At 34.0% G+C, this 25,526-nt stretch overlaps 3 protein-coding genes across 7 annotated transcripts; 2 read left to right on the top strand and 1 right to left on the bottom strand.

Moving 5' to 3' along the window:
• Positions 1 to 267: 267 nt before the first annotated feature.
• Positions 268 to 4,777, top strand: LOC128190563 (zinc finger protein 54-like). Of its 3 annotated transcripts, none has more exons than XM_052862653.1 (5): positions 268 to 415; positions 1,338 to 1,501; positions 1,895 to 3,039; positions 3,304 to 3,489; positions 3,727 to 4,777. In XM_052862653.1, exons 2-5 carry the CDS (start codon positions 1,352 to 1,354, stop codon positions 4,703 to 4,705), a joined length of 2,460 nt encoding a protein of 819 aa, XP_052718613.1. In that variant the 5' UTR covers positions 268 to 415; positions 1,338 to 1,351; the 3' UTR covers positions 4,706 to 4,777. The 3 variants fall into 3 exon arrangements, with proteins under 3 accessions (XP_052718613.1, XP_052718614.1, XP_052718612.1); XM_052862654.1 differs by lacking the exon at positions 268 to 415 and adding an exon at positions 480 to 577; XM_052862652.1 differs by lacking the exon at positions 268 to 415 and having other exon boundaries at positions 1,331 to 1,501.
• A 529-nt stretch (positions 4,778 to 5,306) lies between these two features.
• Positions 5,307 to 10,078, top strand: LOC128190499 (biogenesis of lysosome-related organelles complex 1 subunit 4-like). Of its 2 annotated transcripts, XR_008244359.1 has the most exons (6): positions 5,307 to 5,481; positions 6,307 to 6,378; positions 6,652 to 6,753; positions 7,136 to 7,255; positions 7,566 to 7,874; positions 8,008 to 10,076. XR_008244359.1 is itself a non-coding variant. In XM_052862573.1 (5 exons), exons 1-5 carry the CDS (start codon positions 5,338 to 5,340, stop codon positions 7,698 to 7,700), a joined length of 573 nt encoding a protein of 190 aa, XP_052718533.1. In that variant the 5' UTR covers positions 5,307 to 5,337; the 3' UTR covers positions 7,701 to 10,078. The 2 variants fall into 2 exon arrangements, 1 of the variants encoding a protein (XP_052718533.1); XM_052862573.1 differs by having other exon boundaries at positions 7,566 to 10,078.
• A 3,368-nt stretch (positions 10,079 to 13,446) lies between these two features.
• On the bottom strand, positions 13,447 to 24,173 carry LOC128189712 (oxidative stress-induced growth inhibitor 2-like). Of its 2 annotated transcripts, none has more exons than XM_052861437.1 (6): positions 24,015 to 24,173; positions 18,529 to 18,693; positions 16,855 to 16,991; positions 15,650 to 15,841; positions 15,245 to 15,336; positions 13,447 to 14,617 (listed from the first exon to the last, which is right to left on the bottom strand). In XM_052861437.1, the coding sequence occupies exons 2-6, from the start codon at positions 18,572 to 18,574 to the stop codon at positions 13,630 to 13,632; spliced, it is 1,455 nt and encodes a 484-aa protein (XP_052717397.1). In that variant the 5' UTR covers positions 18,575 to 18,693; positions 24,015 to 24,173; the 3' UTR covers positions 13,447 to 13,629. The 2 variants fall into 2 exon arrangements, with proteins under 2 accessions (XP_052717397.1, XP_052717398.1); XM_052861438.1 differs by lacking the exon at positions 24,015 to 24,173 and adding an exon at positions 19,261 to 19,281.
• Between the last annotated feature and the right edge of the window lie 1,353 nt (positions 24,174 to 25,526).

Below are 25,526 nucleotides of genomic sequence, written 5' to 3'. Positions count from 1 at the left end.
GGAAAACGCATCAAAATCTTACTGCTAAAGTTAAAGTTATATTGTGAACCCCTAAAATGTCTTTAAAAATGAAATTTAAATATTTTCAAATTGATTGTTTCAAGAATTTAAGAAATCATAAATAATGTACATCAATACACGTAATTGGACCTATCCTGCTCTCTCTCTCTCTCTCTCTCTCTCTCTCTCTCTCTCTCTCTCTCTCTCTCTCTCTGTGAAATTGATCGGGTTAGGACTTCAGAAAATCATTAACCTATTGGTAAATGACCTTCACCTTTTCACTTTATATCCCTGAATCAAACGTGCTTTATCCGTATTACAAATTATTCTCGTTTCCTTTCTCTACGACGACTAAGAAGCAAACAAAGATGCAGGAAAACACGATACTTAGCTAAAATTGTTGTAGATTGATCAGGTAAAAACAAAAAATAATCGTTAAAAATGTAGTTTAGAGAATAAAATGCGGTGCTAGATGAATTTGACCCAGGTGTAATTAAATCATGTTCCTATGTCATTTTGTTTTCGTTCAATCGAATCTCTAATTGATGAACATTTTATACACAAACCATTATATCATGTAAACACATCTTTTATTGATTTTGATAATATGGTATTGAGAAATGTTTAATTTTGTGAGAAATAAATAGTTTATTTGGACATGATAAAGATTTGAAACATTTTATTTTGTGATCAGCTGATATGAACTGGCATTTTTATACACAGTTCTTTGATTTTTTGCAAAATATGTTGGCTTCTACATTTTGTCAGGAAAAGTGAAGGGACATATACTAAGCATGTCATCTTTGCTTGCCAATTAAGGGTGATGATCCACGGTGTTTCTCTATTCACACCAAATAGAATAGAGAAACGCTGTGGATCGTCACCCTTGGCTAGCGAAGATGTAAATATGTATGTCCCTGGTTCATGTTGTATAGTCTACTGGTCTAAGATCAATTCTCGCCAAGTATCATTTCTTGTCAGTGCATTGCATTGTTACGTACATCATTTTTTGTATATAATTTTATGTGCTGATAAAATGATGATACAATGCTCTTGGAGAGAATAGGTCTTCATAGGCCAGTAAAGTCTTTGGTATACGATTCGATAGATCATAGGACATTGATAAAATGTCATGTAATTCAGAACATTCAAGATTAGATGTAGAACTTAATAGATTAAACAAAACTCTTGAATTTATAAATGCATCTATATACAAATTTTACAAACTAAAACTACCAGTAACTATTCGCTTTGAAGAATTAATCCCCCCCCCCCACTTCTCCCAAATTTATGCTTATGTGTTCTATACATAAGTTTGGACTTTTTCTCTATGTCAGTGAGGATTTTGAGAATGGAGGGCTCAGGAGTGAATCTGGGGGACTACATGGATGTGGTGACCACCTACCATTGTAAGTTCTGTAGCCACACCTGTCAGACAGTCAAAGATATGGCCAACCATGTTCAACAGGACCACCTATCAGAAATTGTCCCACTGCCACAGGTATGCTGGTTATTAAAAACACAGTTATATGGAGAAAAAAATTCTTAAGTTTGATTGATGCTCACAAATTCAGGAGAAGTTGTTTGTCAGCCAATACTTGATAATAAGTAGCACACATAGTATGAAATTACTGGATATATTTGATTCTTATCAGATATAATTGTTACTATAACTAGTATATTCTCTATGTGTAGCGGGTCAACTGTTTAGAATCTACAACTGTAAAGACTGTTTGTCCTCCAAATTGTTATAGCTGCAGGTCTGTAGCTCCCAGTCTGAAAAAATTGTTTTGGGATGGCCTAAAAGATTGGTAGTGTGCACTGGGTTGCACAGGAATTATATCCCGAATGTGGTCATTGAATGTGGTCATTGATTTTTACAACTAAATTTCAGAACTCAGAGACATCTAATGTTCCTCAGAGAAGCAAGGAGGTTGGAAATGTCATGGTGATATCCCAGGATGCACAAGAAAAAGCTGCACCTGGCCAAATCCAAAGTGACCTGACTAAAGACTCTGTAGAGACTAGACTAGATTCTGTTGAAACTGATGAGCAAAATGGTGAAACTCTGAAAAGTTCCAATTCAGCAGAGGTGGAAGACTATGTAAGTGAAACAAGTAATAAACTGACATTTGATATAGATGGAAAGATTGTGGAATTGTCTATTGGAAATGGAGGCATGGAAAGTATTGTGGAACCAGGCCTAATGAAGGGTGATGTGCAAGGATTGGAAGTGTTAGAATCAGCAGAAAACTTTATCCCTGATTTGTCCACACAGGGCTCTCAGCCAATCACCAAGGAGTTGTTTCTTTGTGGTCAGTGTAACACAGGGTTCACCAGCATGGAGGACTGTCAAGATCACATGTATAAAGAACACAATGTGACACTAGAAGATGGCAAGGTGAGCGTAGGTACACAGGTGGAGACTTCTCGGAAAAAGAATAAAAAACGCTCGCAAAACGAGGAAGAAGTGAAGGCTGCTGATTTAAATGATTCCGATGTAGAATGGACCATTGAGTCAGAGACACAGTACATTAGCAAGGGCAGTCGTACTCGTAGCAAAATCTGTCCCCCAAAAGCACTGAAGAATGACTATTACCTTGGAAAGACAAGAACAAGTGAGGCAGGTAAAAACGAACACTCTACCAGACAACCTAAACATGTACCAAGCTACAGAAACAAATGTGATAAAACAGGCTGCAATGCCAAGTTTCAGACAAAAGAAGCTCTGGATGTTCACCTGAAATGCCACACAGATAAAATCGAGATCTTTGAATGTCCCTTGTGTCAGCACCAGCAGGAAAAATGGCGATTAGTGCGCTTGCACTTGTGGAAAGCTCATCAGATTGACACGGACTTGCTGACATGTGATCAGTGTGACTACAAGATTGATACGGCCAGTAGACTTAAGATTCATCAAGAGATACACAGCAAGGAGAAGCCGTATACCTGTGATACATGTGGGAAGCGATTTCGACAGCTGGCTCAGATGCGAAATCATCAGATGCTGCATACAGACAACAAAAATAGTGACAAATGGTAAAGGATAACATCAAATATTAAGATGCATTTATTTGTTTTACCATATTAAACTCAGTAAGCAATGGATAACAACATCTATGTTTTGATATATATATTATGATATTTACATATTCTGTTGATATGACATGTGAAGAAAGATAAAGTGAATTACTGTGTCCTGGATGTCTGACATGATTGAATAGTAATATAAACTCATATCTCAGCACAAATCAGAGAATATTCTGCATTTATTTATTACCATGATCTCTTACTTTTCACCAGGTACAGTGAGCAGGAGTGTAACATCTGTCACCGTAAGTTTGTGAGCAAGAAATGTCTACAGGTCCACATACAGGTGGTGCATGGGAACCACAAACCTTTCACATGCACGATGTGCGAGTACACCACTGCAAGGAAAGCACAGCTGGAACTACACATGAGAACGCATACTCAGGAAAAACCATTCAAGTAGGTTTAAAGAAGATTTTTAAGATATCATAATTTTGGTACATGTAGCCTTGCTATGGTTCAATTGTTTATGTTTAAATGAATTTTATTTGGATAATGAGGACTGCATCTTAAAAAAATCTTTGGATTTATTCTTTATGTAAAAATATATTGGCTGCAAGTGTTGATATTTCTTAGCTTTACTTAAAGATGAAGTAAAGGATTTAAGTAGCTCTAAATTGGTTGTTGTAACTTTAGGTGTGACGTATGCAGCTATGCCTCTACGGACCATAATTCCCTGAGACGCCACAAAATGCGCCACACTGGGCAAAAACCCTATAAATGTCCTCATTGTCCGTACTCCTGCATACAGGCTATCTGCTTCAAAACACACATGAAGAACAAACATTTTGGTGCTCAAGGAATTTTCTGTTGTGAATTGTGTACCTACAAATCTGTAAATGAAAAAAAATATCTGGATCATGTGCGGGATCACAAAAACGGACTCCTCCCAACTACCTCTGTGGCCAAAAAGAAGCCAGAAAGTGTGACCTTCGCTCCAAGAATACAAAATATAAGTCAAAACATTCCGCAAATAGAAATAGTGAATGCTAGTGAGCAGGCTCCAGTTTTTGTCGGGAACAATGTGGAAAATCCGGGGAATCAGATCCAGATGCATGTGGAGATGTCTGAATCTGGAGAGAGGACTATAAGGGAGGAAGATCTTCAAAGACTGATGAGAGAGGGACTTGTGACCTCAGACATCACGCAATTAATCACCTGTGCCATGAATGCCATATCTCAAGAGAGTTCCGTGCAGGGAGTGGAAGGCCAGGGAGTGTCATCCAGCCCCAATTCTGGCAGAGTCACCACCCACATGATCACCTTCCATCTTCCATCTTCCAGCACAAATACAGTTCCGCAGGCGGACCAGAGTGTCATTACGGTGGATCCTATCGCTAGTCAAAAGGATGAGAAAAAGGAGGCAGCTGTGTATTTTACGGACAATCAGGGGGTACTCCTCAACACCAGTGATATCCAACTACAGCAGGAGGGCGACTCTAGTTCAGTATTGTTAAACATTCAGGGAACTACTGTGCCAGTCAATCTAATACAGTTTGCTGCCAATGAGGCAGAAGTCAATCAAAATGCCACAATTCAGGACTTGGCTCAGATAAGCTGTCTGGTGAAAGATTCTGTATATAACAGTACAGCTAATTACAATAATATAGAATGAAAAAAGTTTTCGATTATTCAAACTATGAATGGAAAGAAAAAGGATGTTGCAATCAAAATTAAAAGTACGTGGAATGTATATTTTCTGTTGTTTTTATTGCTTTAAGAGTAGTAATACTTTTCACATAATGGCAGACCATGAGTACAAGGGGTTTATGTTAAGTCACTTAACAAGTGCTCTAACTACCGGTATTTTCCATGCCATTAATTGTTCTTTAGATATCTCATGCCATGTTTCCCTGCAGGTTTTCTGTCATATGTTTTATTTTTATATATCTAAGGCCACACCAATCTAATTTCTTGTTCGTTGAATCCCGCACGTTTGTATTCAAATAATATTATTAATTCCTGCATCTACTAAATTCTGCGCTGTTTTTTGTTCTATTTCCGCTCTATTTTTCCTACTTTAAATAGTTTTAATTTTTTTACTTAGGAATAATAAGAATACATATAGATACATAAATCCATATTATGTATATTAAACCTTCCTGAATTTTTGTAAATTAAAGTAGATTATCTAAATTCTTTACTACAAGTTAATGAATGATCTATAGTCAAAAAGAGAAAAAGAGTTGTCGTTCTTTTGTCACGCTCTTTGAAATTGAAGGTGCGAAAGGTATATATTTGTCAATCATGGAAGTCAGTGCAGAAGATAATTCTGGACCAGAGTCAGAGACGAAATATAACTCTGTGATTGAAGAAAAAACACCCGAGAGCTTTATTGAAGATATTGCAGATGACTATGTTCATTATACTAAATTTGATTCAGCAAAAGAGGTAAATGTACACACTATTCTATCAAATATCAGGAGGGGGAGGGGCACTTCAAAACGAAGAATGACCGCTTGTTTCCCCCGAAATGAAAGTTGTAATCATTATTGCTTTTTCTAAAAACAATAAAATTATTTCTACAATATTGATAATGGTTGTCAAATGAAATCATTGAAATGTCAACAAAGGTTTCCTATTTTAGTACAGCTCAACTATTATCTATGACATGTCTATTATCATACAACTCTTTCCCTCTTGTATATGTGTACATTGTGCATATTGTTTATTTACATAATTAATTGGCTTTTGAGGTCCCCAAATTGGTCTATAAATTGTTTGATATTGATAAGCTTTACGGGTATAATTCTCGCATGCATGTTCTGTACGTTATTAGCCCTTGCCAGCGTTCTGAATCAGAAACATTACATTTTCAGCACATGCCAAAAGTAGTGAAGTATGGATAATATCTATCCCCTTTTTTCTTGGGCTAATTTCTTTGAAATGAATGGTCGCTTCATCCATACCCATGGCCCTGTATTAGCTAATACTACACCTACCCATATATCGGGTATACTACACTTTTTAGGTTCCTGGTCTATCTCTTTTGATAACCATATTTCTGCTTTTTAATCTTTTGAAATAGAAATAGAATGAAATTAATAGAAATATGAATAAAGATGGAACAAAATTAGTTCACAAATTTCCAAGAAATTTACCTGCAATTTCACAGTTCTCCAAAAATAAAGTATGGGAGGTGCCTGTGATAATTTGCATATTACATGTGTCAGTAAGCATGTTTTGTTTTAAAACTTACTTTTCATTTTTTTTCAGAAAGAAAAATTCAATGAAAATATTGAAGAAATGTTAACAAAGTTGGAAGAATTTTGCGGTTTAGTGGACATGGTAATGTTGAAACAAGGAAACTTTCACTTTATCATGAAATCAATAATCAACATATTTTCAGTAGATAGTATAATATCTACTGAATGAATATAATAAATAGTTTTTAAAAAAAGGAAAATTGGAAAAAATATGAATCTTTTTTATCATTTATCAAATTAAATGTAACGTACTAGAATAACTCGCATCTATCATTGAGATAAATATGTACATATGTACATTCCATATGTTTCTTCCCCAAAATTTAATTTACACAGCATTGTTCATATTTTTCAGATCAGAGTAGACAATAATTTATGTCTATCAGAAACTTTGCCTAGACTGCAGAAAAAATGTGCCAAGATGCAGGAAATATTTGAGAAAGTAGATAAATTAGAGGTAATTCTTTATGATCAAAAATGAAAGAGAGAGAGAGAGAGAGAGATAAGGAGATGCATACTGGCACATTGCCCCTCAAAACGTTCATCAGTAACTTTTGCCAATATTTACATGCTTGATGTAAGAAACCAATTAGATACCTGATTGATTTGATAGTACATGTAATGACAATTACAAGTTACAAGAGAATTAATGAGAATATTACATGTATCTTGCATTTTGATGTGAGACAAACAAGGAAAATACAATTTAAACGATTTTAATGACTGATAAAAGAAAAAGGGTAAGGTAGTTTTTAAAAAATTTGACAATAACACTTTTATACAGTGAGAGAGAGAGAGAGAGAGAGATGTTTAATAATTTTAGAATTGGAATATTTCAGGCATTTGTGGGAGTAGTGCAGGCAAATATGGCTGTCCTGGAAGAATGTGTTAACAAAGCGGAAGATGAAATGGGATCACTAAGTGGACTTAAAAAGATGCTGTCCTCCTTTGTTGGACCAGTAAGTTGGTGAAAGATAAATCCAAATTTATTATTATTTACAAGGTATTCTATGAATAAATGTGCTTTTAAAAGCTTTTGGATATCTTAAAACTTTGCATATTTTTAATGTTGTTTTTTTACCAAGTTTTAAAGTTTAATATGATAATTGTTTTTTAATTCTGTAATAAAGTCACTTTTATTTGATATGAGTAGGATTTTGTGTTATTTTTGCTATTTACATTTATTTGTCGTTGCGTACAGTTTTTGCATCCTTTTTCATCTAAGTAAAAAAATTTCAGTATAGAAAACTTCGTGTTTTTTCTTTGCAGAAAAAATCAGTTTCTAAGTCAGACAAAAAGCCTGTGTTTGAGCCTCCGGAAATCTTCAGTACAAAGGCCTATTTTTCAGAACCACAGGAAGACAAAGAAACAGAAAAAGAAGAAACATCTGAAAAAAACTCTTGAAAAGTGAAATTCTGTTTACATGATTATATTGGTTGTACAAAAGAAGCCATTAATGCATTCCAATTTTATATGGTATACAGCAAATTTATTTGAACCTTGGTTGGATGAAAGGAATCATATTACATCAAACAAGAGATTTTATGATCATGAATAGCTGCAGACCTGTAGCACCCGGTCTGAAAAAAATTCGGATGGGCGACCTGGGAGCTACAGTGCCTCCCATAGTAAAAATCTGTCCAAAACTAGCGCATTTTTTTGTGCGCTGTAAATTTCAGATTTTTATTATGGGAGGCACTGTAGCTCCCAGGTCGTCCATTCGAATTTTTTCCAGATCGGGAGCTACAGACCTGCAGCTAGATCATGAAGAGCACTATCATTTTCATGTAAACGTATTACATATGGCGAAATGCGGCTTCCGCTAAATCAAGTACATCGCTAAATGCTCTGCATTTATGTATTAGAATAGTGATATTCAGGAATACGCTAATTCAAATCCACGCCAACTTGTTCAAATACTATTTTCTGCCAAATATTGTACGCGCCAAATATAATACGTTTACAGTATGTACTGATATGTTATATATTGCATGGTGCAATGATTACCTTATGAATGGGGTGATTTATATTTGTTTTTGTTTACTATACACCGGAAGATATTCACCCCTGTTTTATTTGTACCCCTTTTGTCCTTGTTGTAAGGGGGAAAATTAAACTGGGCAAATTCCAGTGTCTTGAGGTGAAAATAATCCTGTGTACAGTATTTTGTTTAATGCCTCAGAGAAACAACAGATTTGTTGTATCTGTGTTTTGCTATAAATGACCAATACTTTTGTTTACAACTTTAAAAATGTTCCAGCTAAGCATTGACAAACAGTACCTTACTGTATGAACTCTTCATACATATTGAATTGAAAGGTCAAGGTCTTCAAGGAGTGTGAGTGATAAAGTCATGGCATCATTCATCAAATACAATGTCTAATTCATCACAAAGGTTGGCATGTGTAGTACTGTACTCACCGTGGCCACAAAATGTCATACACAAATTATAAGTTTGAGCAATTATCTTTGTATGAAACGTGTATACATGTATAATCATGTTCAGATATATTTTTTTTTCATTTTTCAATATAGAAGAAGGCCTTTTATGTTCTTCTCTTGGATGTAATGGTGAACATGTTTATATCTAAACATGAAACTTATTTTTTTAAAGCATTTTTTTATCCTTATTTTCATATTTCAAATATATGTATGGTTACATATTTTGGGTTCAATCTTTTTTTATTGCAACATTGACAAATGCAAACTCATACAAAATTGGGTACTATTTATAAGCCAGCTTTGAAAAATATTGTTTTGCAAATGTAGGTCAATTGCTTGGAAGTAGATTATATATAGTCCCAACAACATTTGGAATGCCCATTGTTGATAGTCAACAAGCTTTTTAGAAAGTGTACTTTAAAATTAATGATGAAGGTAGCTTATTAGTGATAGGGCATGATTTAAATATCAGTATCATTGTGTTCTATATGCTTGGCAGCTTTTACAAATACGAGACCTCTGTCAATCGCTAATCTCTTAATTCATATATATATAATGATTTCTATGCGACAATGATGTTTTAATTGTCTTTGAAACATTTAATGATACACGGAATGTCAATGCCACCACTAGCCTGTGAAAGAGAAGTTTTGTCTGGTCCATATCTTTCAAGTCCCATTTCTTTCTACAAGAACTGTCGACAGGAATGATTGTACATGATCATTTAATAGAATACTTGTTGTATCGTGTTTTTGAATTGGGAATCTTTATAAATAACTTAGTTGGTTCCAGTACATGTAATGCATTGTTTATTTACCGCATGTCAAAAGTAAGACAGGTCAGAAATGAATTGGGTTGGAGGGATGCATACGTAGGTACTATTGAATTAAAAGACGCACATATTTCGGCCACATTCTGAGGATGAATGGTTCAATGTTATAAACAAATCATTGAAGTATGATTTATGGATATTGATTTTTTTTATTGACATTAGAAGGTGTAAGCAAGAATTAATATATATGATCAAATTAAGAAAACTAGTTTGTAAAATTGTTTGATAATAATGTAAAACCCTAATATTTTGATTGGAGGTGTGCATGTACATCTAGGAAAAGCAAATAAATTATTTCGGTTCAATGTTTCCCCCCACACAAATTTTACGCTCGAAACTGTTATTGCTAGTTCAGAACCATGACATTTTGCATTGCTAATCAAAGTTAATAGGGTTTAAATCAAATAGGGTATGTCAGACTTAAAATTCTCGCACCAATGGACCAATAAATAACTTAATATATTATTCTTACTTTTTATTCGTTAAAGATATCACATTAACTGATTTATTTTTGGCAGATATTAGCTTCGTTAAAAATAAACAGAAGTCAACAGTTTTAACTTTCTGTTAACTTTTATAAACGTAAGTGATCACAGATTACAAAGCTCACCGAGACGAGGCATCACCTTTATCATATTATATGAAAATCATAAATTAAATGATCTTTAATAAAATATTGGATACTGTAAGACTGACTAGGTATGAGCAGAATTTACTTCATTTTATAATTTAACCTGCTCCAAGACACAAATGCAATTTGAATTGCTCCAAAATCTTAAACCTGCCTAACCATCTGGATAATCAAGATCACTTTATGTATCTAAAGCTACCTTTGTGATTCATTTATATACCGTAGTTAAATCAACTTTGCAAGTTTGAATAAGTAGTACATGTGTATTATTTGCATAAACTCGTGACCATCTCCAAAAACCTTAATCCCCTTCAGCATATCCGAAACCTATGGAATAGATTTTGCATCCACGTCTGTGAAGTGCAGAAGTATCACAAGATGCATCATCAATTCAAATTTGGTAAAGATTGAACCAAAAAAACAACTAAGATTTGCCTATCAAAGGGCACCTCTTCCAAAAACTTTAACTAGCTCCAAAAATCTGAACCTCATCCAGCATCCGAAACCAATGAGTCATATTCAGCATCTGAGGCTGTGGAGTGCATCGATCAGTATCACAAGATGCACTTGCCATGCAAGTTACGACCAGTAATAATTTAGATGTTGCCATCAAAGGGCACCTACACCAAAAACTTTAACCTGTTCTTCACATCTTTACACTTCCTTCAGCATCTGAAATTCATGACCCATATTCAACATCCAAGTCTTTCAAGTCCATAAGTAGGTCTAGATGCATCATCAATGCAAGTTTGGTGAAGATAAGACAAGTAATAACTTGGATACAAAACTTTAACCAGGTCCGGATGCCGACGCGAGGGTATAGCATAACCTCCCCCGACTTCGTCTCGGTGACCTAAAAATGGTATAAAGAATATAATTAAACGAGAGATCAAAGAAATTTTCCCATTTTTACCAATTTCGTGTATGTCTTTTAATGACGTTATTAAAATTGAAAGTCAAAAGCTGGTGTCTGCCAAAACAGTTTGTTAATGTGATTTTTTGCTTTATAAATTGTCATAAAGTTATTTAGTGCATGAATTTTAATCCGATCTGATATATTTTAGTTGGTTATTTTATAGGATCAATTGATATATTTCTGCATCCATCTCTGCTAATTTGTAATACTCGTTACGCACATTTACATTTGTGTAGGCGAAATATCGGCTCAGAGTAGTTTATTTGAATATATAATGGATGCATTTCAAATCAACATAACAAAAATGGTTTTACACCATGATTAATAATTTAAAAAACGTGGAAAACTCGAAAAAACAATTTAAAAAATAATTAAATTACCATATACTTATACCTCAATTATTAACCATTCTAGTTTATTTGCTTTTTAATGGAACTAAATTGCTAACCCCCACCCCCCACCCCCAAACTCTTAAAAAATGATATAAATGTAAATTATTTCATTAAGTGCATGGTTCTGGCTGCGCGAGTTCTATTTCAAATCAATATAATTGATCCTCAAAACACCCCATCAGGGATTTCGTATCCATTCGTGGCTGAACTGAAACGCTTTAGATTTTGAATAGATTGTTCATCCATAGAAGTGGCACAGATTTTAATGAAATTGCTTTTACCTTTTTAGCATTCAAAAAACGGGAAAAGATTGTGAAATATGCAACTTGTGATTACTAATAGCAAAATAAAACTATATTTAATATTAAAAAAAAAAAACCGGTAATACTCGGGCCTGATCTGTCGATTGGTATACCACATGTAGTAATGCGTTTATTGTGCTTTGGGCCAGTGGCTTTGAAATACTCAACACACCTTGAACCCTGAACCTTAAGTTGAATTTACAGTAGGTGACCTTGAAATAAAATATGAAGAACATAAGGTCAATGATTGCTGAAACTAACACAGAACAAGCTAGAATAAAAAAAATTGTTAGCAACTTGTCAGCTTTTTGGTCCATAGCCCCGTTTTTATGTTGGTCTTCTCCTTTATCAGCTGTTAGTTGTTTCTTGGGTGCTTGTTAGTCTGTTAAGTTCTTCAAGTTGCTCACCATGCTTTATCGCAATTTAGCCATTTCAATCTTTGATTAATGGTTACATTGAAATTAATGCTTAAACGGGCTTGGGCCCTGTGGGTTTTTTGAATTAATATGATCACGAACCAGCCGTAATGGTCTTCCACAAGAGTCAGGAATAGTTCCTTACATTACTTATATTTGTAAATTTTTTCAATTCGTGTTCGAATAATTAATTCTTTTTAATGCAAACCTCGCCTGGACCCCATGTAGTTTTGTTGTTGTTATACATAGTTTATAATGAAAATGTGATGATGCAAATCAATTAGGTTCTTCCGTCTACATCAAATGTGTGATTCAGTATTAAGCAACACGGCGTTTAAGCACAAATCCCGAGCATTTACAGTGTTACATGTACTTGTAAAATGCAAATTTTAGGTATGAATTGCTCTACACTTTTTGTTCAAGAACTTTTCGAATATAATTATTTATTTATAGCAATGGAATTTCTACCCATATTGGATCAAAATAAGTTGTTTTAAATTATTACTCATTTTATTGGTTATTAATGAACTGTAAGCATTATTAACTTGTTAAGTAGTGGGTCTCCGTAGCTTCGCGTAAACGTAAGTGGAGACTTCATGTATACTGAGAGAGTGTTCGAATCTCACTGGATGTTTTTCCTTTCTGTAATTCTTTTTCCTTTTTGAAATCTTTACTAAAACATTCACATTTGAAATATACTTCTTTGTGCAACTTCCAGATAATGTTTTTACCCCGTATGCAATAGCTACATAGCGCAGAACATATCACACGAGAGTATCCTGTTTCATACAGAAAGAGAACACATACAAGAATTAAAACAGAGATACAGGCATATTAAGCATAAGGCATGTTAGTTGCAACACCAGAGAGAAATTTATTTCATGTATACATGTACTGATGCTGACTAAACATACTGAAGGGTCTATTAAAGGACATTGGTCATTCTAACACTTTAAATGCAAGGGGGTGGGGGACGGGCCTTGTGTGCACGTTTTTTTTTTTCTGCCAGCCACCAAAGCAGGGGGGCCCCATTATCAACATATTATAGCAAAGCCCAAATATACTTGTATTAATCACCTATAAAGTCGTTTTTTATTTTTTTATCAGACGTTTTTGTCTGAACTATCAACCAGAAAATTACTTGAATTTATTTTTAAACATGACTTGCATTTGTTGTAAAATTTCTTTCATTACAAAGATAAAAAATAAACACTGAAGGTTTAAAAAGAAACAATTTTTTTAATGTAAAAAAATTATAACAAAATCATTGGCAGATCAGTGAATTGAGGTATATAAGACCCTAACCTTTAATATACATGTAAGTACTAAGAAGATCTGTTCATAATAAGTTAAAAATTGGATTATCACAACCATACATCACTGTAAGGAGTATTGCACATATTTACTGAGTTTGTTTGTTCTTTGTGAGCAATAAATGATTCGTAATGCCTAACGATCCACCCAATCCAAAGCGTACGAAATTGTCCCCTACTAATGGTCCCATTGAAAATAGTCCGGTTTCTGCGACACACTGGTAAGAATATGGGTCCACGTGAATGGGATTATGCTTACTGTCAATGGGAAAGCGCGGTATTACACCGAGGTTTTTACCATCGTGTGGAAGAAATGACAGATCTGGGCATGCTCCAATCAGAATCGCCACATAGAAGGCATCCAATGACAAGATGTCGCCTCCCGATGTCGTCTGTATCAGAACATGGTTGTCTTCCTTTAGCTCCACCAAAGAGTGATTTGGGTAAGGTTTGTACAGGGGGTTAATGGTTTTGCCTTTCATCATTGAATGGATAGTATGATACTCTGGATAAATTGCTGCTGGTAATTTCTTGAAGATCAGTTGAGAATCGTTGGCTCCACGTCTAAATACGTGAACCACTGGCCGCTTCATTTTCAGAGCCATGATCACAGCGTCTGCTGCACTTAGTCCTGCTCCGACAATGACCACTGGATCCTGGGATTTCTTCTTCTTTTTGTTGGATAAAACATGCTCCACTTCTTCAAGAGAATGTAGAACATAAGGTAAGTTTTCCCCGTGAATACCCAATTTGTTGGGGATGTCAAATGTTCCTGTAGCTACCACCACATTATTGGTGCAATAACAGAACTCCTCTCTGTCCCCCTCACTATCACCAAGGTAACAATAACCTCTGACCTCCCAAAGGAAGCCATGGTTTTTGTACCTACATTTACAAGGTTCTACCTCCCCACTTTCTGAGTCAACATCCTTGTTGGTGTAGAACTTTTTCTGAATGGATGTAACAACATATTGGTCCCTGAAATATGGCTGAAGTCCTCGTTCTTCAACAAAATCGCCGTAATATCTTCTCACATCTGCAACCGTGGCTCTTCCATTGTGAGCATGGCTTTCATCTCTACAAGAAGGCAAATGAGTTTTGGTTTTAAATTGTGCTAGAAATATGACCAAGTGTAAATCTATTTTTAGGGTTAATAATAGAAAGGTGTTAAAAATGTGTCCTTCCCGGGTCAGAATTATCTTGATAAGCCTGAACAAACAAATTTAAACGTGTCTGACCTCACTCATTGATAACAGGTATTTGCTGACACAATAACTGACTTCTTTTTAGAGTGCATGCTGTTTAAAAGTTTACCCAAATATAGGGTGTCTGAAGAATATCTCAGTCACGTCTTTTTCTAAGAATCCTATCTCTTTTTATAGGTAATAAATATTTGCTTTTGAGGAGGAGGGGGTGTAGGTGAATAAATAGGACATACAGATTAGACTGCAATACATTGTTTATTGTTTAAATTGTGCCTTTTCCTAAAACATGTTTTGATCAAGATTATTATCATGCAAAAACATTTCTCAATATGAACAGTGGACTTCTTTATAGAATCTTTATTTTTATAGAACCATTATAAATTTGTTCTAACTGTTTCTTCTTAAAAGCAGCACAAGTATTCAATAAGATTATCATCATGCAAAAGCGTTTATAAATTTGATCAGCAGAGTATTTTTACTTCAAGATCAATATCTGTACCTGTGGTGTGAATTCTGCCACTCCTTGAAGCTTAGGGAAGGGAGTTCCATCCAGTTGGCAAAGCTCAGAGTCTGCATGGATCCATCCATGTTCTGAAGTAGAAATGTTCATGGTGCATGAACCGTATACAAAACAAATGATTTAAGTTTAAGAATTTATGAAGGGTATGTTACTTTTCATTAATTTTTTATTCCTGGGGTCTTATCTTAATTTTCATTTTACATGGGTATAATATGCATGCACCTTCATTTTTTTTTTCATTAAGAGAACACTTGTAAATTTTCTCTTAATATCCTCCGTCTTTTTCCTCTCTGCACAGTTTACCATATTGCTAAATTTTTTATTTAATTTACCCCTTAATACCATTAAGATAATGTACATGTAAATTAATAATATATATTTTACCTGCCATGCCCCACCAGCTTTGCCTTTTCCTAAGACCACATGGTCAATTGCATGTTCCTTTTCAAACTTCCATTCCAAGAGAGATGGGTTGTCTACTCCTAGATCAGCATCTGGCCTACAGAGGGCGTCAAGAAGAAGAGCGACTGGGTTAGGGGAGCGGCCTTCAAGCCCCTCGGCTAAGAAGGACAAGTCCTGAAGATCGTGACATCAGCAAATTAATACATGAAAAATTAACGATGCTGAAAGAAAGACAATTGAAAGGAGGAAATTAATAGAAGTCAAAAAATTATTTGAAAAATGCTTTTTATTGTTGCTAATTACACAGTCAATGTAACAAAGGTTTATAAATTATAATAGAGAAAACATAGACAACCCTCCCTCCTTCTATGTCATACATTCACACATCCATACATTAAAAGGGGAAAAGTCTTATCCTTCATCTAACATATATATCATATAATACTGTAGATTCCTTATTAAACATGAGGAATTAATATCTGCATAAAATCGCGAGAAGCACCCTCCGGTGTTTTTAGAATCCTGCAGTTATTTTCTGAGAGTTGAGATTTTTTTTACCATAAGAAAAAGAAAAAAAAAATTCCACAATTTTATATTCCCGCCATTTGATACAAACCAGCGGGATTGCGGAATTAAGTACTCATGTACTATAAGGAATTTACAGTACCTGGGTAAGGGTAAGCAGAACATTGTTTAGGAGAGTGCTGATTTGAAAACCTGTTGATATGTATTATATGTGAACAATCCACTAGTTCCCTCAAATATGAACTACACCATTACTTAATAATCTTGTATAAATTGACAAGGTCCTGCCAATAACAGAGCCTTATCCTATAGTCTAACAGGAAGGGAAAATTTCCCTCATGTCGCAGCTGGAAATAAACAATTAAGGATAAACAGAGTTGGGGCAGTTTATCTAAATTTGTAGAACCACTGAACTGGAAAATGAAAATGCCTACCAATGGCAGCTCACATTAATAATTCTATTTCATATTTTCCATTCCTTCTTTTTTTATTTTTTCTATGGCTTGGAGGAGAAAAAATGCATTTCTAATAATCTATAGTTAACCTTCAACCAAGTTTCACGTTCACAGCATTGTATTTTATTTCCATCCACCTCCCTCCTCCCCCTCCACACACAAACAAACACACACACACACCTACCACTTGGCTGTGAGTGCTCTTACCTGGTCTACTATGGATTTTTTGGGGTTCATCTTCTGGAGTTTTTCATTGAGGTACTCGTTGGAGTGTGTACCCCCCTTATAATAGGGTCGGTACCCAGAGAGGAAGACGGATAAACTGATGGCAGAGGGACCATTTCCTGTTGGGGATAATATTTAAATCAGTCACTCAAGTTGATTTTGATCACATGAATAGGTATATTTGCTCAATGTACTAATACGTAACTTGTAAGATATGATATCCACTCCACCCCCCTCCCCCACATCTGCATGAGAAACTGAGAAACTTACAACTATATACCTGTAGTTAAAAAGTTTTGATTTTTGTAGATTGTATTTATTTATTTCTTTGAAGGGAATTTCGCACTGTCAATGGGATTCTATACTGTGTACACTGTATATAATAGTCAGTGTTACAACTGTGACAATGTCTATTCAATAGTCTATTGATGCAACCAATTAACATCGTTAAATCAATATCCCCATTTCATGCTGTCTATTTCTGACTTGCTTTCACATAAAAAAAAGTGTACAAAGGAACTCAATTAATGACATCACAAGATAAATAAAATACTATATAGCTTATTAATTGATATCGATTTAATATACCATGTACAGAAACATTTCGACCCATTTTATACTTTTATTAAATACATGCAGAATTTCAAGTTTTATAAGAAAATATTTTAAACATTTCAAAAAACATTAGAAACTTAACTTTATACATATAATGGCTGCATGTATTATTTATTCAGGTCATGGTCATAAACATTTAGATATCAAGATTATCATTGCCAATGCAAGAATATTTTTGAAATTAAATTGCCATCAAACTTATGCATGCAAATACCTGTAGGTCTGTAGCTCCCGCGCGGTCTGAAAAAATTCGGATGAACAACATGGGGCGCCCATCCAAATTTTTTCAGACAACGAGCTAAAGACCTGCAACCAGCATGCAATATGACTGTAACTCTGAAAAGAAAATTTACTTGAATAAATAAGCACTTATTTGCCTTATACACTTATTATTTAAGATCTTTTAAATTTTCTTGTGTGTGTATTATTACAAAATGCAATATGCGAACATAATTTTAATAAAATCCTTTGGTATTGGTCTCTAGCTCAAACATAATGTGACACAGCCGAAGTCATCTTTCGCTCTCTTAAAGGGTGTATAAAAGATGGCTTTAATAGATTAAATTCCTATATAATTCCCTCTTTATAATTCTTGGCTTCTGATCATCAATAAATTAATACATTAAAAGGACCTGTTGATGTTTTTAAATGAAAAATATTCCCACAAAAATATTGCTAATTTAACAAATTTCTTTTTATAGACTTGTCTTCGATATATCTAGTACATGTATAAACTGTGAATTAAAGGTTTTAAAATGTAATGTTTATGGGAAAAGCAATACAAGTCCTTTTATTTAGACAAATACTTGATATTAGATATTTGCATGCAAATAAGTATAATCTTTTCTTACACAGCGTGACAAAACCAAATTTTGAAAAAGGATTTTTTTTTCTTAATTCTTTCTCTAAATACATGTATGACCTGGATTTAAATTTTTACAAAATCCTTACATAATAATAATTCTTAACTTCTGGAAAACATAAACAGTTTTTGGCAATCACTCAAAATTCAAAATTGTGTATATCAAATCCTGCACTTACCAACAATGACAACTTCTTTGTACTGGGAACATGTACTGGACGGCATTTTGTCCCTTCTTCACTTTAATCTTGCTCTCAGAACCTGTAAGCGGAATGCTCCTGATACTATTTTCTTCAACTCAGCAACCCATTTTTATATACAAATGTCGCACTGCTTTAACCTGTCTGCAATTAAAAAAAAATATTCCTTACAGTTGTCGCCAAATATCAAAATAAAACCTTTTTCCTTACTCAATTGTAAAACCATATAACATGGATTGCAAATCTTTAATGTATTCAAATAAAATATATAAAGGCATGCATATAAGAGAATAGTATCTACATGTAGTTTGAATTTAATATGTACATTTCAATATGCAACTGAACACTGTGAGCTATCTGGATGAGACATTTAATATCTGCCCTGTCTCATCCCACACTGTGTGTATATATCATCTAGCATGCACTTCTCGTCCCATTGAAATATTCACACATTAAATCAAAGAGACATTTACTCATATATTGCATCTATTGCATCTATATTCTATTTTACAGACAACTCCTTTAACCACCACCCCCCCCCCCCCCCCCCCCCCCCAAAAAAACCCTTTTTTAAAATGATGATACCCGTAGTACATTTACATAAAGACAAAATAGTTTCTATTTTTTGTTCCAGTTTTACTCTTTAAGAAATAATCTCTGCATAAAATTTTAGAATAATAAATACCAGTAATCAGCACACCATCCACTTACATATGAATTAATATATATAATAATATCCTCTTTCTCTTCCTTCAAATTGACTTTAATCTGGTCATACTGATACCGGTACATAAATCACGCTTACTGGTACTTACTATTGTGAACTATTCACGAGCACACTACAAGCACATGGACAAGGCCTTTTAAAAAATTCCCCTGGCCTTAAAATAAATGTTTAATTAAGCCTTCTGTGACAAGTTCTATAATTTGACACACGTCGGGAACCTAGAGAATGTCCCACAGGCAAAATCAGATCAAACATTTAATGTATTTTAAATGCCCCCACAAAGTAGACCAGTTATGAATGATAAAACTTCGTTGTTCCATATAGTGACCGTATTTTTCATTGATTTCGACATTTTGAACTTTCTTTTGTTGTCTCAAAAGAGTACATACTGTATATATAAATACATGTAACTGCTAGGTTACTCATGATTAGGTTTAATTTGACCAATACAATATGATTTCCAATAGATACTGACAAACAATAAAACATCACGGATTAATAACTCAGTGAAAGATAAGAGCATTAACTGTAAATTGATTCATATAAATGATAATCTATTATTACCTTAATGCTAGTTACACGCAAGTACTTTAAATCCTAGCTAAGTGTATGTTAAACCTCGATCCTTGTATTTGAATAAAAATAATTTATATTTTATAATAAAAAAATATCCTTTGAGACTCCATACCTACATGTATATAATCCTTCCTACCATTAAAGCAGAGCTAGTTCTTGCATTGCTTCAACAAATTATGATGCTATATGAAATGATGCATAGTTGACTTCATTCTCTCCAGCAAACAAATAATTTATATGGAGAACTTCTCTTGTACGAGACTAATGCAGCCAGGCAATGAACAAGTCAGGCCACACCAATATAATTTCTTGTTCGTTGGACAGCCAGTGAAAAAAGGTATGAGTGTTTGACAGTTAAATAATAAAATTATTATATTTGTAGCCAAAATGTTTGGGCAGTAGATAAAAAAAATTGTGCAGACGATTATATTTTTTTCTTGTTTCTGATTTATATATTAAAACTATTGAAAATAAGGAAAAGAGAGCAGAAATAGAAAACAGCGCAGATTTTTCTGAATAAGGGGAATTAATGATAATCTCATTTGTAAAGTTTTATCTTAGTACATGGTGTACAAGCATGTGGGGTCCAATGAACAAGAAATTATATTGGTGTGGCCTTATTGAGAAATTGTTGTTTTGGATCAATTCTTTTGTTACTAAATGTGACCAGATGTTATTCAGGTAATGAATAAACAATCGAGAATGGTTGCTGTTTGAATCCCTTTACGACTGCACATTCATGACCAGTCCTATTGAGAATGGTTGCTGTTTGAATCCAAGTTTACGACTTCACACTAATGACCATGCAGCCCTATTGACCATGAGCCAGCTTGTTTGAGTTTTTTTAATTTCACGAATAATTCATGCCCACTTCCAATGGGCTTTTTCACATTTGTCACTTTTGTGTGTGTGTGTGGGGGGGGGGGGGGGGGTATAAACTGCATGTGTGTATGTAGCTTACAATCTTCATTTTTTACCTCAAAGAACCTGAAAGTTTATAGTTGTTGTCAATAAGGACTACTAAGATAACCATTTAACAGAGTATTGAGGTTTGGTTCCACAAAACACACATATATAGTATACATTCATAAAATAAATACCTGGTAGCTACATGTAGAACAAAGTTAAGATATACTCGGATAATAACTATTCTTTTTCTCTTACCGGTATATGAAATTTTCAACTTGAGGTTGATAAATTTGTACAGTTAATTAAATTACATTTATAATTCAAGTTCTAGGTTCTTCAATCATAGTTTATAATCTTTATTAACCTCTTGGATAATTAGCATCTCTATAATATAAATAGTGATAGCCAGACTCTTCTGTATTTTATTGAATCATGGGACTTGATTATTATTGATTTATTTACCAGTATGTTCAAAATCAATGCTTCCATGTGCATTCACAGAGATGGTTCAATCTCCTGACAGCTAGGTTTTAAATTCATTTAAGGCAGCTATTCAATGGTATATCCATACAAATGTATAGTATACAGTTTAACATTTTACATATACATGTACATGTACAGTACTTAATAATAGTCAGAAACTCACATTGATGTAGTTGCTCTAATTATAAAATTATCTTTAAATTGGAAAATTTTGCTATAGTAACTTAAAATTTCAATTTTGTTTACTGTTATGGAAAATGTTTTCCAATTCCACATATATAACATGCATAACAGTATGTACGCATGTAAATTAGCCCCACCCCCTTCCCTCTGCATTAAAAAAGTTATTTTTTTTCTCGACTAATTATAAGAATTACCTTACAGAATATTTTTCATATGCTACTTACAGTTCAGCAGCCAAAGGGGAAAAGTAAAAAAAATTGAGATTAAAAATGCTCTGCATTTTAAACATTTAGAATGAAATTGCTCGTACCGAGTATTTGTCAATCAATACCTTGGTCCCTCCCCTTAACCAACAGTGTACATGTGTTGTCAATACACACTTGACATTATCACACTCACTGGTCACTCATTCAGGACATGACTGAGAGACTTCTACCTTTAATTTGTTTAACCTTGTTTTTTTTTTCTTTTAAGATCAGTTACAGAAAAATCTGAAAATGATAAAAAAAAAAAATTCCCAAATCCCTTTTACATTTTGTAATATTCATCTCTTTAATGAATGTATAATACTATAGAGTGTACATTTATAATTGTGAAATACATGTATAGTTTAATCATAAACAAGGAGCTGTGATGTAAAGTTGTTGACAAGTATATCACAAGATACCGGTAATTGATTTGGCATAACATATTTTACTCATAAATACTTCACTGAAGATGACCATATTCATGCATGCCTTAATTTTGTTAGAATTACACCCACCATATTCAATATTCATGGGTTTTTATGATCGAAACATTTTAATATATATTTAATGCAGTGATTTTTGCATAGAGCAATAAAAGTTTCTTCTTCATCCGATCGCTACACAAAAAATTAACAATATACCAATATCTGTTTTCTGAAACTTTCTCCATTTAAATGTAGCTGTGCCCTTATTTTCTTTCTTAAAATTGTAACAATTGATTAAGCAACCAGTCAAAAACTCTGCATTTTTAACCTAAAAAGAAAGTTTGATGTAAAAATTTGCTAAATATATAATATACCAAAGCAGAAACCTGCAGTCATCCGGAAAGGAAAGATGTAAAAATGCCAATTCATGATGATATCAAGTTTTTCAGCTAGCTGTCAGAGGATAGAACTCGAAGCCAATGGATGACTTGAACAATGAAAGAGTTTTGAGCCTATTCATTCTTTAAAACTATTTTTGGTATGCTAGCTTTTGATGCTACCTGCATATTTTTAAGTAAAATCAAGGGATTATATGCACTGCATGAGCAAACAGAAAAGACCACAAGTGACGGGAGTAAATCTATTACCATAGCGGCAACACCTTTTGTGGGTGAGGTCTTTGAGGATGTTCAGCTTGGCAATATTACTTAAAACAAGCCAGGGGTCCTTCTACAAAATGACTGGATTTCTGACCATGTCATGCATGCAAACCCTCCATATACCCACCCTTAAAAAAATTGTTATCATCGATTTACTCCTTGAAAATATCTTAAAATTTTGATGATTTTATGTATTCATCATATTATGCCGGTCATAAAATTGGATGTCATTAAATTCTTTATTTCAAATGAAAATCTATTCAAATTGAGAGAGAGAGAGAGAGAGAGAGAGAGAGAGAGAGAGAGAGAGAGAGAGAGAGAGAGAGAGAGAGTGAGAGTCAAAAGAGAATTTTAAAATTCAATCTTACTTGAAGGTTATTGACTCTTTTTATAAATTAATGTACCTAAAACTTGTTTAGTTAATGTGCTTCAATTTCCTTCCTTAGCTGCATTGAGGAGATTAACATCCTTGCATCAAATTACTGGGTCATGATCATAGTCTATACTATGAATAACAAACATGATGTGCACAAGATCATTTCGCCACCTTTTAAAAAGTGTATCATGTTATTTCACACTTGTTGTAAATTACAAAGTAATGATGATTCGAACTGATGCATTGTACACTATGGAAATAATCATGCAATAATTTTAGAACAATATACCATAGGCTTACATCATAATTTAAATTAACAGCATACTGCATTTTTTTCTCCATCCTTTTTATTTTTAAAGAAATTGAATGGATATCTGCAAAACCGGGTTTTACCCATGTATATATAATATCTGTTCTCATGCTTCTGATCAATAGCCTACTTGTGAACTGGTACATGTATTTTGTCAATAACTGATTAACAATACACAGATTTTTGCTTTTTTACATCGTAAAGTCATTTGTAGTTCACTAATCATGCTAATTACAATAATTTCCAAAACTATAATTTATGACAAAATGATGATGAAATTTTTTTTAAGAGTTGCCTTCTCATTATGACCATTATAACGGATACTTTATCATGTCTTTAGACACAACTGAATAATAAAACAAACATTTCAAAAAATCCATCGGTAAAGTCAACAGATAAAGTGATAAGAATCGATAAAATAAATCACATATTCACCATTTTGCCTGTAATTCAGCGTCAGAATTTTACATAACGTAACCATGCTTTGGTGTTTCACCGGTGAAGGAAAAAGCAGCATCATCGTGAATGAACAAACACATGTTTTAACAGAAACATTGACAGTAACCTACCTTCCCAGTTTTCTGTTTTTGCAGGGGCACTGTTTTGCCGCTCACCGACGTTGGACACCCCTCGAAGCGTGTCACCACAGCCCCCTTTTATACACACTTTGGGCTCTTCCACTTTTTGTCCCACATCATGAACTCCATTTCAAAATTATAGAGTTGTCTAACCTGTTGATGCGTGGCGGATGTAACTTTTTTTTATTTGCGGGGCGTGGGCGGACATTCTTCTGTCTTTTAACAGCGATCAGTCACGTAGCTCAGACACCTGGCGTTATATATTTTTCTCATATTAAAAAATATATACCCTACGCCAGGTGCATGTGTCACGTAGCATCGGTTTTTGAAAGGGGGAGAGGGGGAGGGCAGCATCTGCCAAAAATCCTAATCCGTGGGCCATGGAGGGGGGGGGGGGGGGGGTTAGCATTCCTTTAATTCCTTTAGGCTTTAGTTTCATTGTTGATATATTTTCAAGGTCTCTTCTTCACTATCAAGTCTGCCATATATAATTATTTCATTTCTTTTGCAATCATTGACTGGTACATATGCTCTAATTCATAACCTTACTATGCACTGGTATCTTCTTTCGCATGCATAATTGTACATATGAACGTACTTTAACTTTTTTAAATCGAAAGTAAGTAAAAACTTCTTGTATTTAGTAAAAATCCAGCGATTGAAGAACTTTTCTACTATACTTTATACATTTAATACGATAATGATAGAAACACAAGTGTGTGGTTTGACTACTTCGTACACGTCCACGAGCATTACTGATTGTGAACTGTGGTTTCATCAATACTCGTTGGATACAAATCAATATATGGAATTCGTTTTTGTGTTGATCCACGAAATTAAATAAGAAATAAACAACAAGTTAAAAAGTTCACTGGGATATGAACTTAATTGGTCACGTGATAACGTCCCGTGAAGCCCGAATTTTTCGGGGGGGGGGGGGGGGGATCCGGACCCTCCCCCCTCTCTATCTAGATCCGCACATGAATACACGACACAAATTCTAATTTTAAAGCGACCATCCTCACCCTATCGTCTACAAGCAATTGAAATGCCGATTTTATAATCATAAATATATTCGTGAGATAGATGTAAAATCGCTTCAATCATCCTCGTCACTTCTAGGACCTCCTGAATTAAAGTTTTAAAAGTTGCGTTTTTGAAGGAACTTATAGAAGTCATCACAGTGAAAATCCAGGAGGAATAAAATAATTTAGAAACACTATAATATTTAATTCAACTTGTTCAAAACTTAATAAAATTCAACTAAAGAAATGAATTGCACGATCTTTAAACGTTCAAACATGCACGCTTTTTTTAGCCGACAATACAACCGCGTACTACGGAACCAAAATGTTTTCAATGTCTCTTCATAAGCACATTTGTAATATTAGACAATTCATCAAAAAGAATGCTCTAATTTGTGACTTACAGACCAACCTAAAAATTGGTACAAAGCACATTTAAATCGATTGTCAAATATCGATCCTTTTTTGTAGTGTGAAT

This window comes from Crassostrea angulata, chromosome 6, assembly GCF_025612915.1.
Source record: "Crassostrea angulata isolate pt1a10 chromosome 6, ASM2561291v2, whole genome shotgun sequence".
Taxonomy (NCBI): domain Eukaryota; kingdom Metazoa; phylum Mollusca; class Bivalvia; order Ostreida; family Ostreidae; genus Magallana; species Magallana angulata.
The sequence above is the reverse complement of the archived record's forward strand: the minus strand, read 5'-3'. Positions and strand labels throughout refer to the sequence as shown.

Excerpts from the sequence above, each read along its gene's own strand:
- LOC128190563 (XM_052862652.1), top strand. The coding sequence starts at position 1,331 with ATGTCAGTGAGGATTTTGAGAATGGAGGGCTCAGGAGTGAATCTGGGG. Across the intron at positions 3,040-3,303 it reads AACAAAAATAGTGACAAATG|GTACAGTGAGCAGGAGTGTA; the intron begins GTAAAGGATAAC and ends ACTTTTCACCAG. Across the intron at positions 3,490-3,726 it reads ACTCAGGAAAAACCATTCAA|GTGTGACGTATGCAGCTATG; the intron begins GTAGGTTTAAAG and ends TTGTAACTTTAG.
- LOC128190499 (XM_052862573.1), top strand. The coding sequence starts at position 5,338 with ATGGAAGTCAGTGCAGAAGATAATTCTGGACCAGAGTCAGAGACGAAA. Across the intron at positions 6,379-6,651 it reads TTTGCGGTTTAGTGGACATG|ATCAGAGTAGACAATAATTT; the intron begins GTAATGTTGAAA and ends CATATTTTTCAG. Across the intron at positions 7,256-7,565 it reads TGTCCTCCTTTGTTGGACCA|AAAAAATCAGTTTCTAAGTC; the intron begins GTAAGTTGGTGA and ends TTTTCTTTGCAG.
- LOC128189712 (XM_052861437.1), bottom strand. The coding sequence starts at position 18,574 with ATGCCGTCCAGTACATGTTCCCAGTACAAAGAAGTTGTCATTGTTG. Across the intron at positions 16,992-18,528 it reads CAAAGAAGTTGTCATTGTTG|GAAATGGTCCCTCTGCCATC; the intron begins GTAAGTGCAGGA and ends TATCCCCAACAG. Across the intron at positions 14,618-15,244 it reads TGGCAGAATTCACACCACAG|AGATGAAAGCCATGCTCACA; the intron begins GTACAGATATTG and ends GCCTTCTTGTAG.